The following is a 13,732-nucleotide window of genomic DNA, read 5'->3' as shown; positions in this document are numbered from 1 at the left end:
GATATCATGTGGAATACTAACATTTTACCCTATACACACTTTATGTGGTTAATGGAAGGGTTGAGAGCTTTGTTTAATCAACACATCTCTAAATTAGGATACCCTGTGGTATTCTGTTATTGTCCACGTAAAACTAACGTAATCAGCTCGGCTCCAGATCCAAAGAACCCAGTGTTTAGCACCTCTGCTCTATTTTGCAATGTTAAACGTGAATTCTCTCTTTCTTATTCCACAGTGGTGACGTGCGACTTACTTGAGCGTCCTGCTAATGGCGTTGTGAGCTGTTCAGATTCTGAGCTGATATTCAACACCCAGTGCAACTTCACGTGTGACCAAGGCCACTCATTACATGGTCAGGAGGTCATCACCTGCAATCGTCACGGCAATTGGACCGCAGAGATGCCTACTTGCCAAGGTAAGGAAGAGAATACAAAAGGATTGCTAAGGTTCAAACGTTTCTCTTAAGCTCTGCATAGTTCATGTTTAAAATGACGTCTGATTATGGTTCAACAGGTTCTGGGCCTTCAGTGAACCCCACCACGTTGGGTTTGGCAGCAGGGGGCGCTGCTTCACTATCCGGTCTGTCCCTGGCTGCCTGGCTGCTGAAACGACTCAGAACCAGAAAGAATAAGTTTGAGCTGAACAGCTGGTGAGTTGTAGGCAACCACTCTCCTGTAATGAATCAAATATTGACTCTCATTGTGTTCATCCGCATCACTTAAACCACGTGCCTCTGTTTTTTTGCTTTTCAGTGAGGATTTACTGGATCCTCCACAGCACTACAGAAACAGCATTGACGTCGACAGCCTCATATAGAGCACCATCATGGGTAAGTTCAGGACACACTTTGGGACATAGAGTGCTGTTATGTGACAGTCTCCGTTAAGAAGGAAACAAGTGTGAGGACCCTTGATTACTGAGTTAACACGTGTTGTTTCTTTCTGCAGGAGTCTCCTGAATCCTGTTCTACTTTCAAATGACACCGGCAGCTGCAAAATGTGATTGGAAGAATACCTCATTTCTTCTTTGAAGGATGTGATTGGCCGACTGCGATTCAGCGGTCACAGTACTTCAACCGACTGTGAAAGATTCATATTTAAAAGCTTTTATGTTTTTTTGTAAGGAAACCCACAGTATCTTATATGTTTGTCTATATCTCCACATAGGAGATTCAATTTATTGTATAATTTAACCTGTATTTAACCAAGAGAAAACTGAAAACTCATTGAGTGGGTTTAATGCTTAAGGAAAATATATGTGTTCTATACAAATTATTGTATTTGGGATGAAAATGACCCATGATTGTTGCTTTTTTCATCAATGTCTTTTACACGTTTCTGTACTTCCAAGGGGAGTTTTATATTGAGCACATTGTTGTGCTGGAATGTTCTAAATGGTATAGGTAGTTTGTAAAAGGATCATACTGTGTAGTAATTTAAAATTATTATTTATATATTGTGACACAAGAATTCAATGCATACAATGTCTATTCATATTTATATATAATTTATTTAGGCTAACTACTGGTTATGAGGCCCAAAGTGTATATGTGAACATGTAATTATGTTAGGTTTATGAATTTTCTCTAATAAAAGCTTCTAATGGTATTCTGTATTTGTCTTTAATTTAAAATGTATGGCTATGTAACATGATCATTATCTACAGTCATATTAGACAATCTATGCAAGTGATGACAATAACCAAACAAAACAGATGATATTGATCAATAATCAAGAAGGTTTTATTTGTCATTCAGTCATACAGGAACAAGCAGTGAAATGTTGGTTTGTGCGGCATGTCCACATAAAATACAAAAGATAATAATGCCTTTCAAATGATGTACATTATAACAATGTAGCCTATCAAAGAAAAAGTATCTAATAATGAATTGGATTGTCACTTTATGGTTGGGTTAAATTGGAGAAGGTCCAAAACTACAATTTGTTTACAAACTCAATGCAGAGGTGATCAGTGTTGACGATGTTTGGATTTTTAAGAATCTTGATTCCCTGCACCAGGCAAGAGAGAAAACAGATTTTATGGTATTTTATTTGTATTGTATGTTAAAATTATATGAATTGTGCTTGGATGGATTCAACAGATCATAATTTGCAATGGAAATAAGCTCTTGATTTTTTTTTGTGGTTTCTCCTTTAGACAGGTATGTACACATTCATAGTCATTTACGGTACAGTATATGCACGTTTTGCCAATACAATCTTCAATCAATCAAACATCATGCACAATGCTAAGCTATTGACTTTTTGAGCACTGATATTTATCTCAGCCTGTCAGCTGAGCTCAGGTGCATTTCTGATGACTCTGGACTTTTCATGGGGTCCAGGTCAGACTGGGGTATTTCCTTTTACAGATCCCTGGTCTCTCCCTCTCTCTCTCCATCACTTCCTGTCTCTGGGGGGGGGGGGGGGGGGGGGCAGGGGTCATGCCATGTTGTGAATGGTTATATAACTTCAAGATGTATTCTGTACATTTCAGGGGTGTAGTGGGCATGTAACAGTGATTGTTTGTTTCAGTGAGTTCAGAGTCTACTTATGTCAGCGGTTTTTAGAGGGTTTCAGAGAAAGATTGGATGTTTCACCTTGGGGTGACAGAGTTCCCACCACCAGCACTGGGATTCAGCTCACTGTCATTATTGACTTATTGTTGTATGTCCCTTAAGGTCATGACACCTTTTAAAGACTGACAAATACCAGGGGGCTCAGCAAAAAAAAGGTTAAACTTAGCAGACCAGTGGACAATTTTGGGCCATATAAACGTATTTCTAAGTAATATATTACTGTCATATTATTACTTTCCCCAGTAACGAGTAGTGTAAGAGATTACAATTGCCAGTTATATTGCATTACAATTGTAGTTATTTCAATTACTAATCCAAGTATCTCTACATTACTTTTTTTGTTGAGCCGGCTAAACATGTTGTAATGTATGAGTAACATAACTAATTCTGGTCAATATCAAGTAATAAGTAATGGCATTACTTTTTAAAGGAGTAATACGTAAAGACTAACTTATTACACTTCCTGAGAAGTAACTTGCCTAACTTGCTGGGGAACAGAACGTGCGTCGACCGTTTCATTGCAACGTCCCCGGTTTGATTCCGTCGAGACACCTGTGTTGCATGTCAGCTTCCCCTTCTCAGCCATCAGCTTTCTTTCTCTCTGTGCTCAAACAGAAAACTGCCTAAAAAAATCGAACTTTTCATCTGTTCCGGTAACAAGTACACTTATCATCTGATGCATATGTTGTTTTTATTGAATACATCCCCCCTCCAAATAATAATACATTCATATCTCAGTAAATCTCACTAAAAGTGTTTTGTTAGGTGCACAATTTACCAGCAAAGGGTTGCACAGTTGCATTTTACCAGAAGGCCTGTCCGTAGTCACATAGGCGCCGGAAAGGGGCTCAGTCAGCCATTCAATCATTCATCACACCCATTCGCATTTCTTTACAGTAAACTATGATGCATCCAGGTATTCTGTGATAATTTTAGAATGAATGTCACACAAGGGAGGTAGGCTATAAAAACCCAAGCCACAAACTGATGCGGTACATTATACCACTAACTGCTATGGTAAGTATTAAAATGATTCTTTTTAGGTTTCACACACTTGTTCAAACTTCAAACAAAAAGAGAAAATATTTTGTTGGTATACAGAACTAGAAAAAATACTGTTTTTTTTTCATGACAATATTCCTTCCTGTTTTTTTTTTAGATGGAGATGTATGTTGGACAAGTAAAAAGTATCCGCGTGTCCCTCTCCAGAGGGACTGCTTCTTTGACTTGGGCATTGATGATCATTTTCACTGGTAAGTATCAGAGTTATTAAATGCTGCACTGCTCCATGAGCATCTTCCATCTTTAATGTTTGCACCTTGGTTTACGATACTACCTCATCATTATGCATCCCAATAAGTCTTGCACTGAAGAGTTATATTTTCTATTACGATTGACTGAGATTTTCTGTCTACCTAGTACAATTTTTGTTTGCCTTTGCACAATATAAGTATAAGTATGTCTACATACTGTACTGTATGCAGCAGAGATAACTCTCACCAGCCCCAATCATTAAACATTCTAACATGACATGCAAAATACACACTGGGTAATTTTTTGGCTCCACCTTTGCCTTTGATGACATTTACAAGCTCACAATATGAGTTTTTAGATCAGCATTTTTCATTTTGCGAAGAAGTATAGAGCTTAAATGTTTGTTTTTTTAAATTATTAAAATATTTTTTACAAATCATACACTGCCTACTCATACATTATATTCACAAGGTATGCTTTCTTGTGTTTTTGATTGAAGTCTAAACTTAAATGACAATAAAGATTCTATTAACGTTACAGTAACAATCAGTCAAATTAATGTTCTCCTCATATCACAGGTAGTTCTCTAATAGGTGTAACCAGGGGCTGGACGTATCACTACTCGAAAGTCAAAATGAACTGGGCTGAGGCAAGACAATGGTGTCAGACTACATACACAGACATGGTGGCCATCCAAAGCCAGGAGGAGAATGATTATCTGGTCAGCATACTGCCCAACAAAACCGGGAGCCCTTACTACTGGATAGGAATCACCAGAACCCACGCAAATGAAACCTGGACCTGGGTTGGCCATAACAGCTCGTGGATTGGGAACAAGTCCTGGGCACAGAACGAACCCAACAATAACCACGTCACAGAGTTCTGTGTAGAGATCTATGTCAACAACAATCAGGCCAACAGAGGGAGGTGGAATGATGAGAAATGTGCTAATAAGAAAGAGCCTGTCTGTTATCAAGGTGAGCAGTGATATACGTTTTAAATGAACAAAAGTGAGACAAATATGTAAAAATATTATATAAAAGCACAACATAATACAATTGTAATGCATAGTACTACACAGTCAAATCCTCAGTGATAATTTAACTCTGAGAGTACACAAAATGTAACCAAATGGACATTATGGCCCATAATGTCCATTTGGTTACATATGTACACTCTCATAGTTACCTTAAATGAACACTCAGGATTTTACTGCAATTATTTTTCTTTTCTAATGGACAATAAGCCGTTCCAGCGCTCATAAAAAAATATTTAAAGCTACAATCTGGAACTTATTGTAATGAATACATTGTTATTTTAACCAATCTGTTTGGTAGATTAACACAATATTATGCACAGGAATGCTACGCACACCAACGTCCTTGTAGCGGTGCCGGCCCAAGGCACCGCCACAAAATATTGGCACTTTGGTTACTTTTGTCACTTTTAGATTAACACAATACAACATTGGAGGTGGTGTCACTACTAACTACTCTCTTTCATTGAGAAATAAGAGCATTATTTTGGATAAGCTATGTTTGGTCTCTCATGCGGGCGGTGGGAGACCTGGGTTCAAATCCCGGGTATAAAAGTTATGGATTGCAGCTTTTTGGAGTGAATTGAAAGAACATTGGTGGGTTTGATCCTTTTTTTAACCTTTCCTTTCAAAAGGGACGATGGCAGATGATTTTCTTAATGCACTTTTCCCTGACAGCTCAATGCACCAATGCTTCATGTGAAAGGGGGAAATGTTCAGAGACCATCAACAACACAATCTGCATCTGTGAACCTGGCTTTGAGGGAGACAGGTGCCAAACAGGTACATAGAGAGCTTTACTTCACACTTAAAAGTGCAAATTACATGAGGGAATAAGGAGGGTTGGGGGATTGAAACCACAAGCTGACAACACGTCACATCACAATGATCGGATATTAAACCGGGCAACCTTTAAAGCCAAGGGTCGAAACAGTGATCTTCCGATTCCCTGAAAGCCTCTCTACCCACTCAGCTACGGCCGCCCATGAGGAACACAATATATTATATTAGCCTTATCAATTAGTTCTGTATAGTACAAGTATCACAACTGTTCTCAGTTGGTTTTGCTCTGAGTGGGACTTGATGATTAGAACCTGATGTATTAAATTAATTATAGTTTTTTTTTTTTTGACTTATTCTGTTTTGTGACCTACTGTACTTTTGGGTCCCAGCTAGCTGAAAAAGTCTATCTGTACTGTATCATAAAATAGCCTTCCTCAAACGTCTGTGATCAGTTGTGTGTGTGTGTGTGTGTGTGTGTGTGTGTGTGTGTGTGTGTGTGTGTGTGTGTGTGTGTGTGTGTGTGTGTGTGTGTGTGTGTGTGTGTGTGTGTGTGTGTGTGTGTGTGTGTGTGTGTGTGTGTGTGTGTGTGTGTGTGTGTGTGTGTGTGTGTGTGTTGTTTTATTGACTTCACAGCAGTGGCATGTAAGGAGCCTATCAAACCTCACAATGGTGGTATGAGCTGTACTGGTCCCCATGGAAACCACAGCTTTGAGTCCACCTGCAGCTTCCTGTGTGAGGAAGGCTTTGTGTTGTCCAGACCATCAGTAGTCAGCTGTAACTATTCTGGACTGTGGGACGACAAAGAGCCGCAGTGTACAGGTATGTGCACTTTAACCTTCCCAAATACACCATGTCAAATTATTTTAGATTATTACAGATGATAGATTATAGACATTTTTCTTTTTCTTTCTTTTTTAGCATCTATTTTAAGATTTTTCGAACAAACATGTATGCAAAAAGTACAGCAGACTCACACAAAACAAGTTACAATACAAACATAATTGTGATAACATCAACGGTAAAAAAAAACTAACTAACATAAAACACATACACGAAACAACAGAAAATAATGGATCTAGACATTTTTCACCCTCTATAGTTTCAAAATGCACCAACGCTTCATGTGAAAGGGGGAGATGTTCAGAGACCATCAACAAGACAAGCTGCATCTGTGAACCTGGCTTTGAGGGAGACAGGTGTCAAACAGGTACAGTACGTACTGTAGAGTTGTTTAAATATCCGCATTTGCTTCACATTTAAGACATTTAACTTCAAATCACATGGGAGTGGGGGGGGGCGGGGGGGGGGTTATAGCGCAGTGGTTCTCAAAGTGGACCCCCAGGGGTCCTTGTGGGGGTTCCAGGGGGTCCCCAGATGCATGATGGATAGTAATAGGAACTAAATAGACCCTCGTGTTGCTGTAACTCTCAGAGTTATGGTGCTCCACTACTGCCCTATGGCGTCCCTATTCTGGGGTGAACATTCAGCGGATAGCGGATAGCAGCTCTACAAGCTCACGACCGTGAGCGTTATGAGCTTGTTGTGACCTACTGTACATGTCCTTTTGGGTCCCAGGCTACACTAGCTGAGAAAAATAAAATAGAACCTCAAACAGTTCCTCAAACATTTGTGATCAGTTTTCTTGTGTGTGTGTGTGTGTGTGTGTGTGTGTGTGTGTGTGTGTGTGTGTGTGTGTGTGTGTATTGTTTCATTGACTTCACAGCCGTGGCATGTAAGGAGCCTATCAAACCTCACCATGGTAGCATGAGATGCTCAGGTCCCCATGGAAACCACAGCTTTGAGTCCACCTGCAGCTTCCTGTGTGAGGAAGGCTTTGTGTTGTCCGGACCATCAGTGGTCAGCTGTAACTATTCTGGACTGTGGGACGACAAAGAGCCACAGTGTACAGGTATGTGCACTTTAACCTTCCCAAATACGCAATGTCAAATTTTCTGTGTTTATTTTAACTTTGAAAGAGCACAAATGGACCCTATGTACACTCTCAGAGCCACACTAGTTTCAACCTAAATTAATATGGAGGAGTTTATTGTGCACATAGTGACATGCTAAGATAAACATTTCTGGCCAACCCGATAGCCGAATGGTTGGGGCACATACCACACATGGGCACAAAATGCCTTGTTCAACATGTCCCCAGTTCGACTGTTTACTGTCATTACCCTGCTCTCTGTCTGTCTTTCCTGTCTCTCTCTCTCTCACGGTCAGCATTGAAACAAAGCAGAAATGCAAAAAAAAAAGAACATTTCTTAATGCACTTCCACAGGATATTCTCAGTATAGCACACTGATTCATACTACTGACTCAAAAAGTATTCATCTCATTTTGACCCTTAAGTGTAAATCACTGTCATAACAGCTCCATATTTACACCTCAGCCCTCTGCCGACAGCTTGAATGATTGCTTGTTTATTACGTATGTTTGCATATTATCTAACTCACCTTGTTTCCCTAATTATGTAGTAAGTAACCTCGGGAAACAACAGTTCCTGTGCTATGTGGCCCCTAGGTCAGTAGCGTATCTCCTGTTTCCTTAGCGTGACGCAGCTTGATGTACAAGTACCCCCCCTGGACATTATAGCATGTCACAGGGCCTTACCCCCCCAATCCAACCTTTGATGCTGAGTGCCAAGCAAGCAGGGAGGCATTGGGTACTATTTTAATGGTCTTTGGTATGACTTGGCCAGGGATTGAACCCCGATCGCCCAGTCTCAGGGCGGACACTCTAACCACAAGGCAACTGAGCTTCCCCAATTAACCTCTGATGCTTATGGTCACATCCAACTTGACATCTGTTTCCTCTGTTTCCTGTGCTGAAGCGCAAAACACACTCAAAATGCTAACATGTGTGTTTATGTGTGACAGCAGAAATCCATCTTCACGCCGTAAGATGGCATCGTGACAAAGCATTGCAGATAAACTTTAACCCCTATGTTTCTCTAGTTGTGGAGTGTTCTGCACTGTCTGGACCTGTCGATGGGTACATCAACTGCTCGGGGTCGAACCAGACGTTCAACTCGACCTGTCGATTTGGCTGCTCCATGGGCTTCCTGCTACTGGGGTCAACAGAGGTCACCTGCGGTAGTGATGGCAGGTGGAAAGGGCCACGACCTTTTTGTGCAAGTAATTAAAGTTTCATTATGAACCCTCTTCAGTCACTATCATTAGGGTACAATACACCAAAACAGGCCTGAACCTTTGCTTTGTTTTGGAGGTGAAAGTGTGAGTGGGGTGAAAGCGTTTTGGGGACATTCAAAATGTCCATGGAAATGAATGGGAATATATGGGAAGTAAAGGGATATAAAAGGTATATGTACTCGTTATGAGAAAGCTGTGACCACCAAGGAATCATTTAAGATACAGCTCGACACTGAATGTCAACATTTTCTAATCATTATTACAGTATTAATGTAACATAGACAGATATTATGTCATTCGCCTATAATGACCATTCCTATGCTCAATTATGTCTAATTAGTCAAGATGCATTACATATTATATAAAATATAGTATAATAGTAAGTTGTCTCTATTTTCTATCTACCTACTAAGCTTTTAGTTGGCTGCATTTTAGTCACCATGGGGTAGAGGCAGAGAGAGGGAAATTGACCCTGTCAAAAACCTTGGTGTCCTTATTAACTCTGACTTAAATTTGGAGGCTCACATCAGAAATGTAAAAGAAATTAACTCATTACCAGAGTTCGACCGTTTCTCTCCCAGGTTGATACAGGAAAAGTAATGCATTGTTTTATTACTAGCAGGTAAGCAGGCTTGTTGCTGTAATTCTCTCCTTTCTGCCAAAAACTTGGTCAGTTGCATCTTGAAGTCCCTGCGTTGGTTGACTGTTAGTTTGAAAATCATTAAATCGCAATTGCACATGCCTATTTATCTGAGATGCTTCTTAAATATGTCCATCCCTGGCAGCAAGATCCTAGATCTTCTGACATTAGTCCCAAGAAAAAGGCACGGAGAAGCAGCTGTTATGGTTCTGACCTTTGGAACAGCCTGGATCTACGGGTCTGTGAATTTGTGGACATTTAAAAAAAAAAAGACACACCATTTTAGCATTGCTTTTACCTAGGTTATTTGCATTGCTTTTATTTTATTTTTATTTTATTTATCTTAATGTATTTTTTCCCCCTCTCTTTTAATTTTGACTGAAGCGCATTGAGTTTCACTTGCTGTATATAATGTGCTATAAATCAAGTTTGATTGATTGATTGACAAGGAGGTGACATAGAAGAAACATCAAACTGGTAAATATAGCATTACTGCATTATTAATCTTCCTTTTTCAATTTCCCCAGGCTATAAACATGCTCTAATGGCTCTTGCTAGTTGTGTGGCCTGCTCAGCTGTATGCTGCCTCTGCTTTTGTTGCTCAAAGTACAGAAAGAGTAAGTTATTTGCGTCAACCTTGGGAACATTATTTCAAAATCTAAAATATGATGCAATCCTCATGTCTCTATGACCTGTTCTTCTTTGTTTCGAACAGGAAAGAAGAAACGTACACAGCCACGGTCAGTGTTGAAATTATACACTACAGATTTACTGTAAATCAGTTCCACCCATGCCATTATGTTTTTGCATGTTTTGTCAAATCATTGCAGTTAATTTCCAAGAATTTTAATATCTATCTGCTGTCATACATATTATAATATTTCATAAATCAATCTAAAATATATGTGTCAACCAGGGACACAATTTATAATCCAAAATTAAAATAATTTAAAAACATTGGATTGCTAATTTCATGCAAACTTTCTGTTAATCTCATTTAATAAAAAAACTCACTTCTTTCACTGTGTCTACTGCATAGGGAGCCCGAAGAAGCAACAATTCCAGCTAATGAGACATACGATTGAAGGACAACTACATTTTTACGAAGCCTTGCAGTGTTGCATGCTATTATATATTAGGAAAATCAATTTTAAATGTTTAGATACTATTTCTGCATATCCTGGCTCATCATGTATGGCACTTAATGTATTTAGATAGTTCTGCATACCCTGACTCATGATGTTTGGCACCATCAATCACATTTACTTTGCATTGGAACCGTGGTCCTTTTTTTTGTACTTGCTCCAACTGGCTGGTTCTTCAGGTACCTCATGCCAGGTCTGACCTTGGAAAGACTGCTTTTAGTATTTGTGCAGCAGACTCATGGATTGTGCAACGTGACTTAAAAACTGAATACCTTTATACCTCTTGGCAATTTTAAGAATGTATTTGTCCATACCTGTAGCTGATTCTGTTTGTTAATTCGTACAGTTGTATTTCCCATGGTAACCATTTTAACTGATGTTATTAGTTAATCTTTGTTTGCATTTTCAACAGTGTAATCTCAGCATCATTATAAACGAGTGCCAACCTCAATGATTTATCAGAGAATCTTAAATAAAGGTTAAATGACTGAATTACTGTACATATATTTTGTCATAAATTTCCATGTAAAAACTGGAAAATGGTAGTGATCCATAACATTGTAAATGAAAATAAAATAAAGCATTGCACTGAATCAGCAATACGTAATTTGTTTATGTAATTTGTGTGTGTGTGTGTGTGTGTGTGTGCGTGCGTGCGTGCGTGCGTGCGTGCGTGTGTGTGTGTGTACATGAATGGCATTAGGAGTTGGTGATGATAACACGGGAAGTCATGTTAGAATAGATATTGCCAAACGGGATGTTGCCTCAACCCCTTAAGTACTATTAAAAATCAACCAGTAGTCGATGAAATGCCAGTACACACACAACCGTTAGAGGAAAGCCTGATGAAATGGTAAGACAATGAAATATGTACTGTAGCCTATACATATTGCCTACATTCATATATCCATGTATTCACAATAATTATAATATTATCATCTTACTTATTCTTATTTTGTTGCATTTTTCAGATGTTTCAAGGAGTGAACCATCTTAGACCCAGCATATATCATGGGATGTTGATTGTAGCAGTGATTGTAATCATCCAAGGTGTGTTCTTATTCCTTCCAACCATCACTCCACACTTATTAACAAGATCCAGTATGGAAGAAGTACACAGATGTTGTTGTTGTTTTGTTTTGTTTAAAAGTAAATACATCAATACCACAATGTAGAAGAAGTAACAATCCCACATTCAAATGTTACTTGGGTAAAAGCACAGAATTATTGGTACTGAAACATAATTCCTATATGGTCCTATATCATATCATTTAATTAGTAATGCATTAATGTGTTCCTCACTCTAATGTTGTAGCTGGTGAAGGTCCTGATGATTTGAATTACCCCTGCTGCATCTACAGTACTTTCTCTTGCCCTGTAACATACTGTATCTCAACCCATTAAGACCTGAAGCCGATTCTACAAATGTCTTCTAAAACAGTTTTCTGAAAAATGTATGTTGCTATATCAGTGGTTCTCAAACTTGTTAATGTTCTCAAACATTTCCCCCAAAATTATACAGTATTTGGCTGCAGACCCCATCTTAAAATATGTTGTTCTAGGAACCCCAGAAGCAAAGATTTGAAAAATGTTTGCTTTAAAAATATATATATTCAAAGATTTGCACAAATGTTCTAAATGTTTCAAAAATAGCAGATCTACAAGCTTGATGAGCGTGTATGTCTGCTATTTTTGAATAGCCAAAGTATAAAATGACATAGATTCTTTCCTGGTTTTAATGGGTTAACTGCTATGCTGCTTCTGGTGACTGAATTCCCCCGCAGGATCAATAAAGGTCTCATCTTATCTTATCTTATCTGCTTGGTTTCAGACTTGGGAGGTGGCAGAGGGGTTCAGGCGTGGATGTACAACTACAGCACCGAGCAACCGGGCCGTGACTGGGACACGGCGCGCCGGTGGTGCCAGGACCACTTCACAGACATGGTGGCCATCCAGAACCGTGGGGAGATCGACTACCTCAACAAGATGCTGCCCTACAGATCCGGTTACTACTGGATCGGCATCCGCAAAGTGAACGATGTCTGGACCTGGGTAAATTTATTATATTTCAACTAATCGATTAGTAATCACTTAAGTATTATTTTATACTGCAAAAATTGTGAAAATAGCAGTTGTACTATCTACGAGCTTGTAGATCAGCTATTTTCAGTATTATTATTGTTTTAAACAATTTCACCTATAAACATACATGTCCAAAATAGGAATCGATTATTAATCAATTGTTTTATTAAATTATCGATTATTTCTTAAAATATTTTTTTTCCATTAACTGTTACACCCCTAGGTAGGAACTAAGAAGACCCTGACCCCAGAGGCTGAGAATTGGGCAACAGGGGAACCTAATAACTTAGGAAAGAATGCACAGAACACAGACTGTGTGGAGTTTTACATCAAGAGAGATAAAGAACCAACTAAATGGAATGATGAGAGATGCAGCAAGAAGAAGGGAACCATCTGCTACACAGGTACAACAGTCTGTAGTAACTAGTTCACTGACTCCTATGCAGTGATGGAGAGTAACTACAATTACCAAAGTATTGCACTTAAGTACACATTTATATTATTAATATTCCTTCTCCACTACATCTCAGAGGCACATTTTGCACTTTTTACTCTATGGGCCTACTACAATTATTTAAAGACTTTAGTTACTAGTTCGTTTTGGAGATTTAGATTATAGGCTCTTAGGCTGTTATGACAAAACATTCACATTAAACTAGAACTTCACCCATTTTCAACCTTATATTCGGACAATTGGTTCTCACTAATGCTCATTATAAGATGGCACCATTTCCGTCTGCTCGCTCTGTATCTCAGAGGTTGGCTGTGGACAGTTCATGAAACCTGCCTACCAAATGACATCTTTGGTTGGAATTCCAAGCTGCTCGCTTGGGTTGCTGTTGCAACCCCCCAAAAAAAAAATCCGATAATGATTGTGAAATGGGTCATCACATAATATACGTTTACATTTGGTACTCTAAGTAAATTTTGATATGGTACTTTGTACTTTTGTAACAGAGTTTGTCTACATTGTGGTAGGCATATTGCTGCTACTTCTACTTAAAAAAAAAATCTTAGGCCTACTTCTTCCACAACTGTTCCTATCAAGTGAGATCATTG

General features: G+C 38.9%; 2 protein-coding genes across 3 annotated transcripts in view; both read left to right on the top strand.

Annotated features, from left to right (window-relative positions):
- Nucleotides 1-13,732, top strand: part of selp (selectin P) — a 30,700-nt gene that overhangs the window by 4,559 nt on the left and 12,409 nt on the right. Inside the window, exons 13-19 of the mRNA XM_084066038.1 lie at nucleotides 236-415; nucleotides 514-649; nucleotides 948-998; nucleotides 11,399-11,444; nucleotides 11,563-11,641; nucleotides 12,423-12,643; nucleotides 12,897-13,077. Coding sequence (XP_083922164.1) covers nucleotides 236-415; nucleotides 514-649; nucleotides 948-998; nucleotides 11,399-11,444; nucleotides 11,563-11,641; nucleotides 12,423-12,643; nucleotides 12,897-13,077 — 894 coding nt within the window. The remainder of the gene's footprint in view (nucleotides 1-235; nucleotides 416-513; nucleotides 650-947; nucleotides 999-11,398; nucleotides 11,445-11,562; nucleotides 11,642-12,422; nucleotides 12,644-12,896; nucleotides 13,078-13,732) is intronic.
- LOC311052180 (E-selectin) lies at nucleotides 3,745-11,174 on the top strand. Of its 2 annotated transcripts, XM_084067003.1 has the most exons (10): nucleotides 3,745-3,831; nucleotides 4,411-4,809; nucleotides 5,547-5,651; nucleotides 6,285-6,470; nucleotides 6,751-6,858; nucleotides 7,375-7,560; nucleotides 8,612-8,791; nucleotides 9,974-10,063; nucleotides 10,162-10,186; nucleotides 10,486-11,174. In XM_084067003.1, the coding sequence occupies exons 1-10, from the start codon at nucleotides 3,816-3,818 to the stop codon at nucleotides 10,529-10,531; spliced, it is 1,341 nt and encodes a 446-aa protein (XP_083923129.1). In that variant the 5' UTR covers nucleotides 3,745-3,815; the 3' UTR covers nucleotides 10,532-11,174. The 2 variants fall into 2 exon arrangements, with proteins under 2 accessions (XP_083923129.1, XP_083923130.1); XM_084067004.1 differs by lacking the exons at nucleotides 6,751-6,858; nucleotides 7,375-7,560.

This window comes from Gymnoscopelus microlampas, assembly GCF_963454915.1.
Source record: "Gymnoscopelus microlampas genome assembly, chromosome: 9".
Classification (NCBI taxonomy): domain Eukaryota; kingdom Metazoa; phylum Chordata; class Actinopteri; order Myctophiformes; family Myctophidae; genus Gymnoscopelus; species Gymnoscopelus microlampas.
Note: the sequence above shows the minus strand (reverse complement) of the source record. Positions and strands in the feature narration are given on the sequence as shown.

What these genes read in the sequence shown, in the direction of transcription:
- LOC311052180 (XM_084067003.1), top strand. An exon ending in GGGAGACAGGTGTCAAACAG is followed by an intron (nt 6,859 to 7,374) that starts GTACAGTACGTA and finishes TTGACTTCACAG; the next exon opens with CCGTGGCATGTAAGGAGCCT. An exon ending in CAAAGAGCCACAGTGTACAG is followed by an intron (nt 7,561 to 8,611) that starts GTATGTGCACTT and finishes ATGTTTCTCTAG; the next exon opens with TTGTGGAGTGTTCTGCACTG.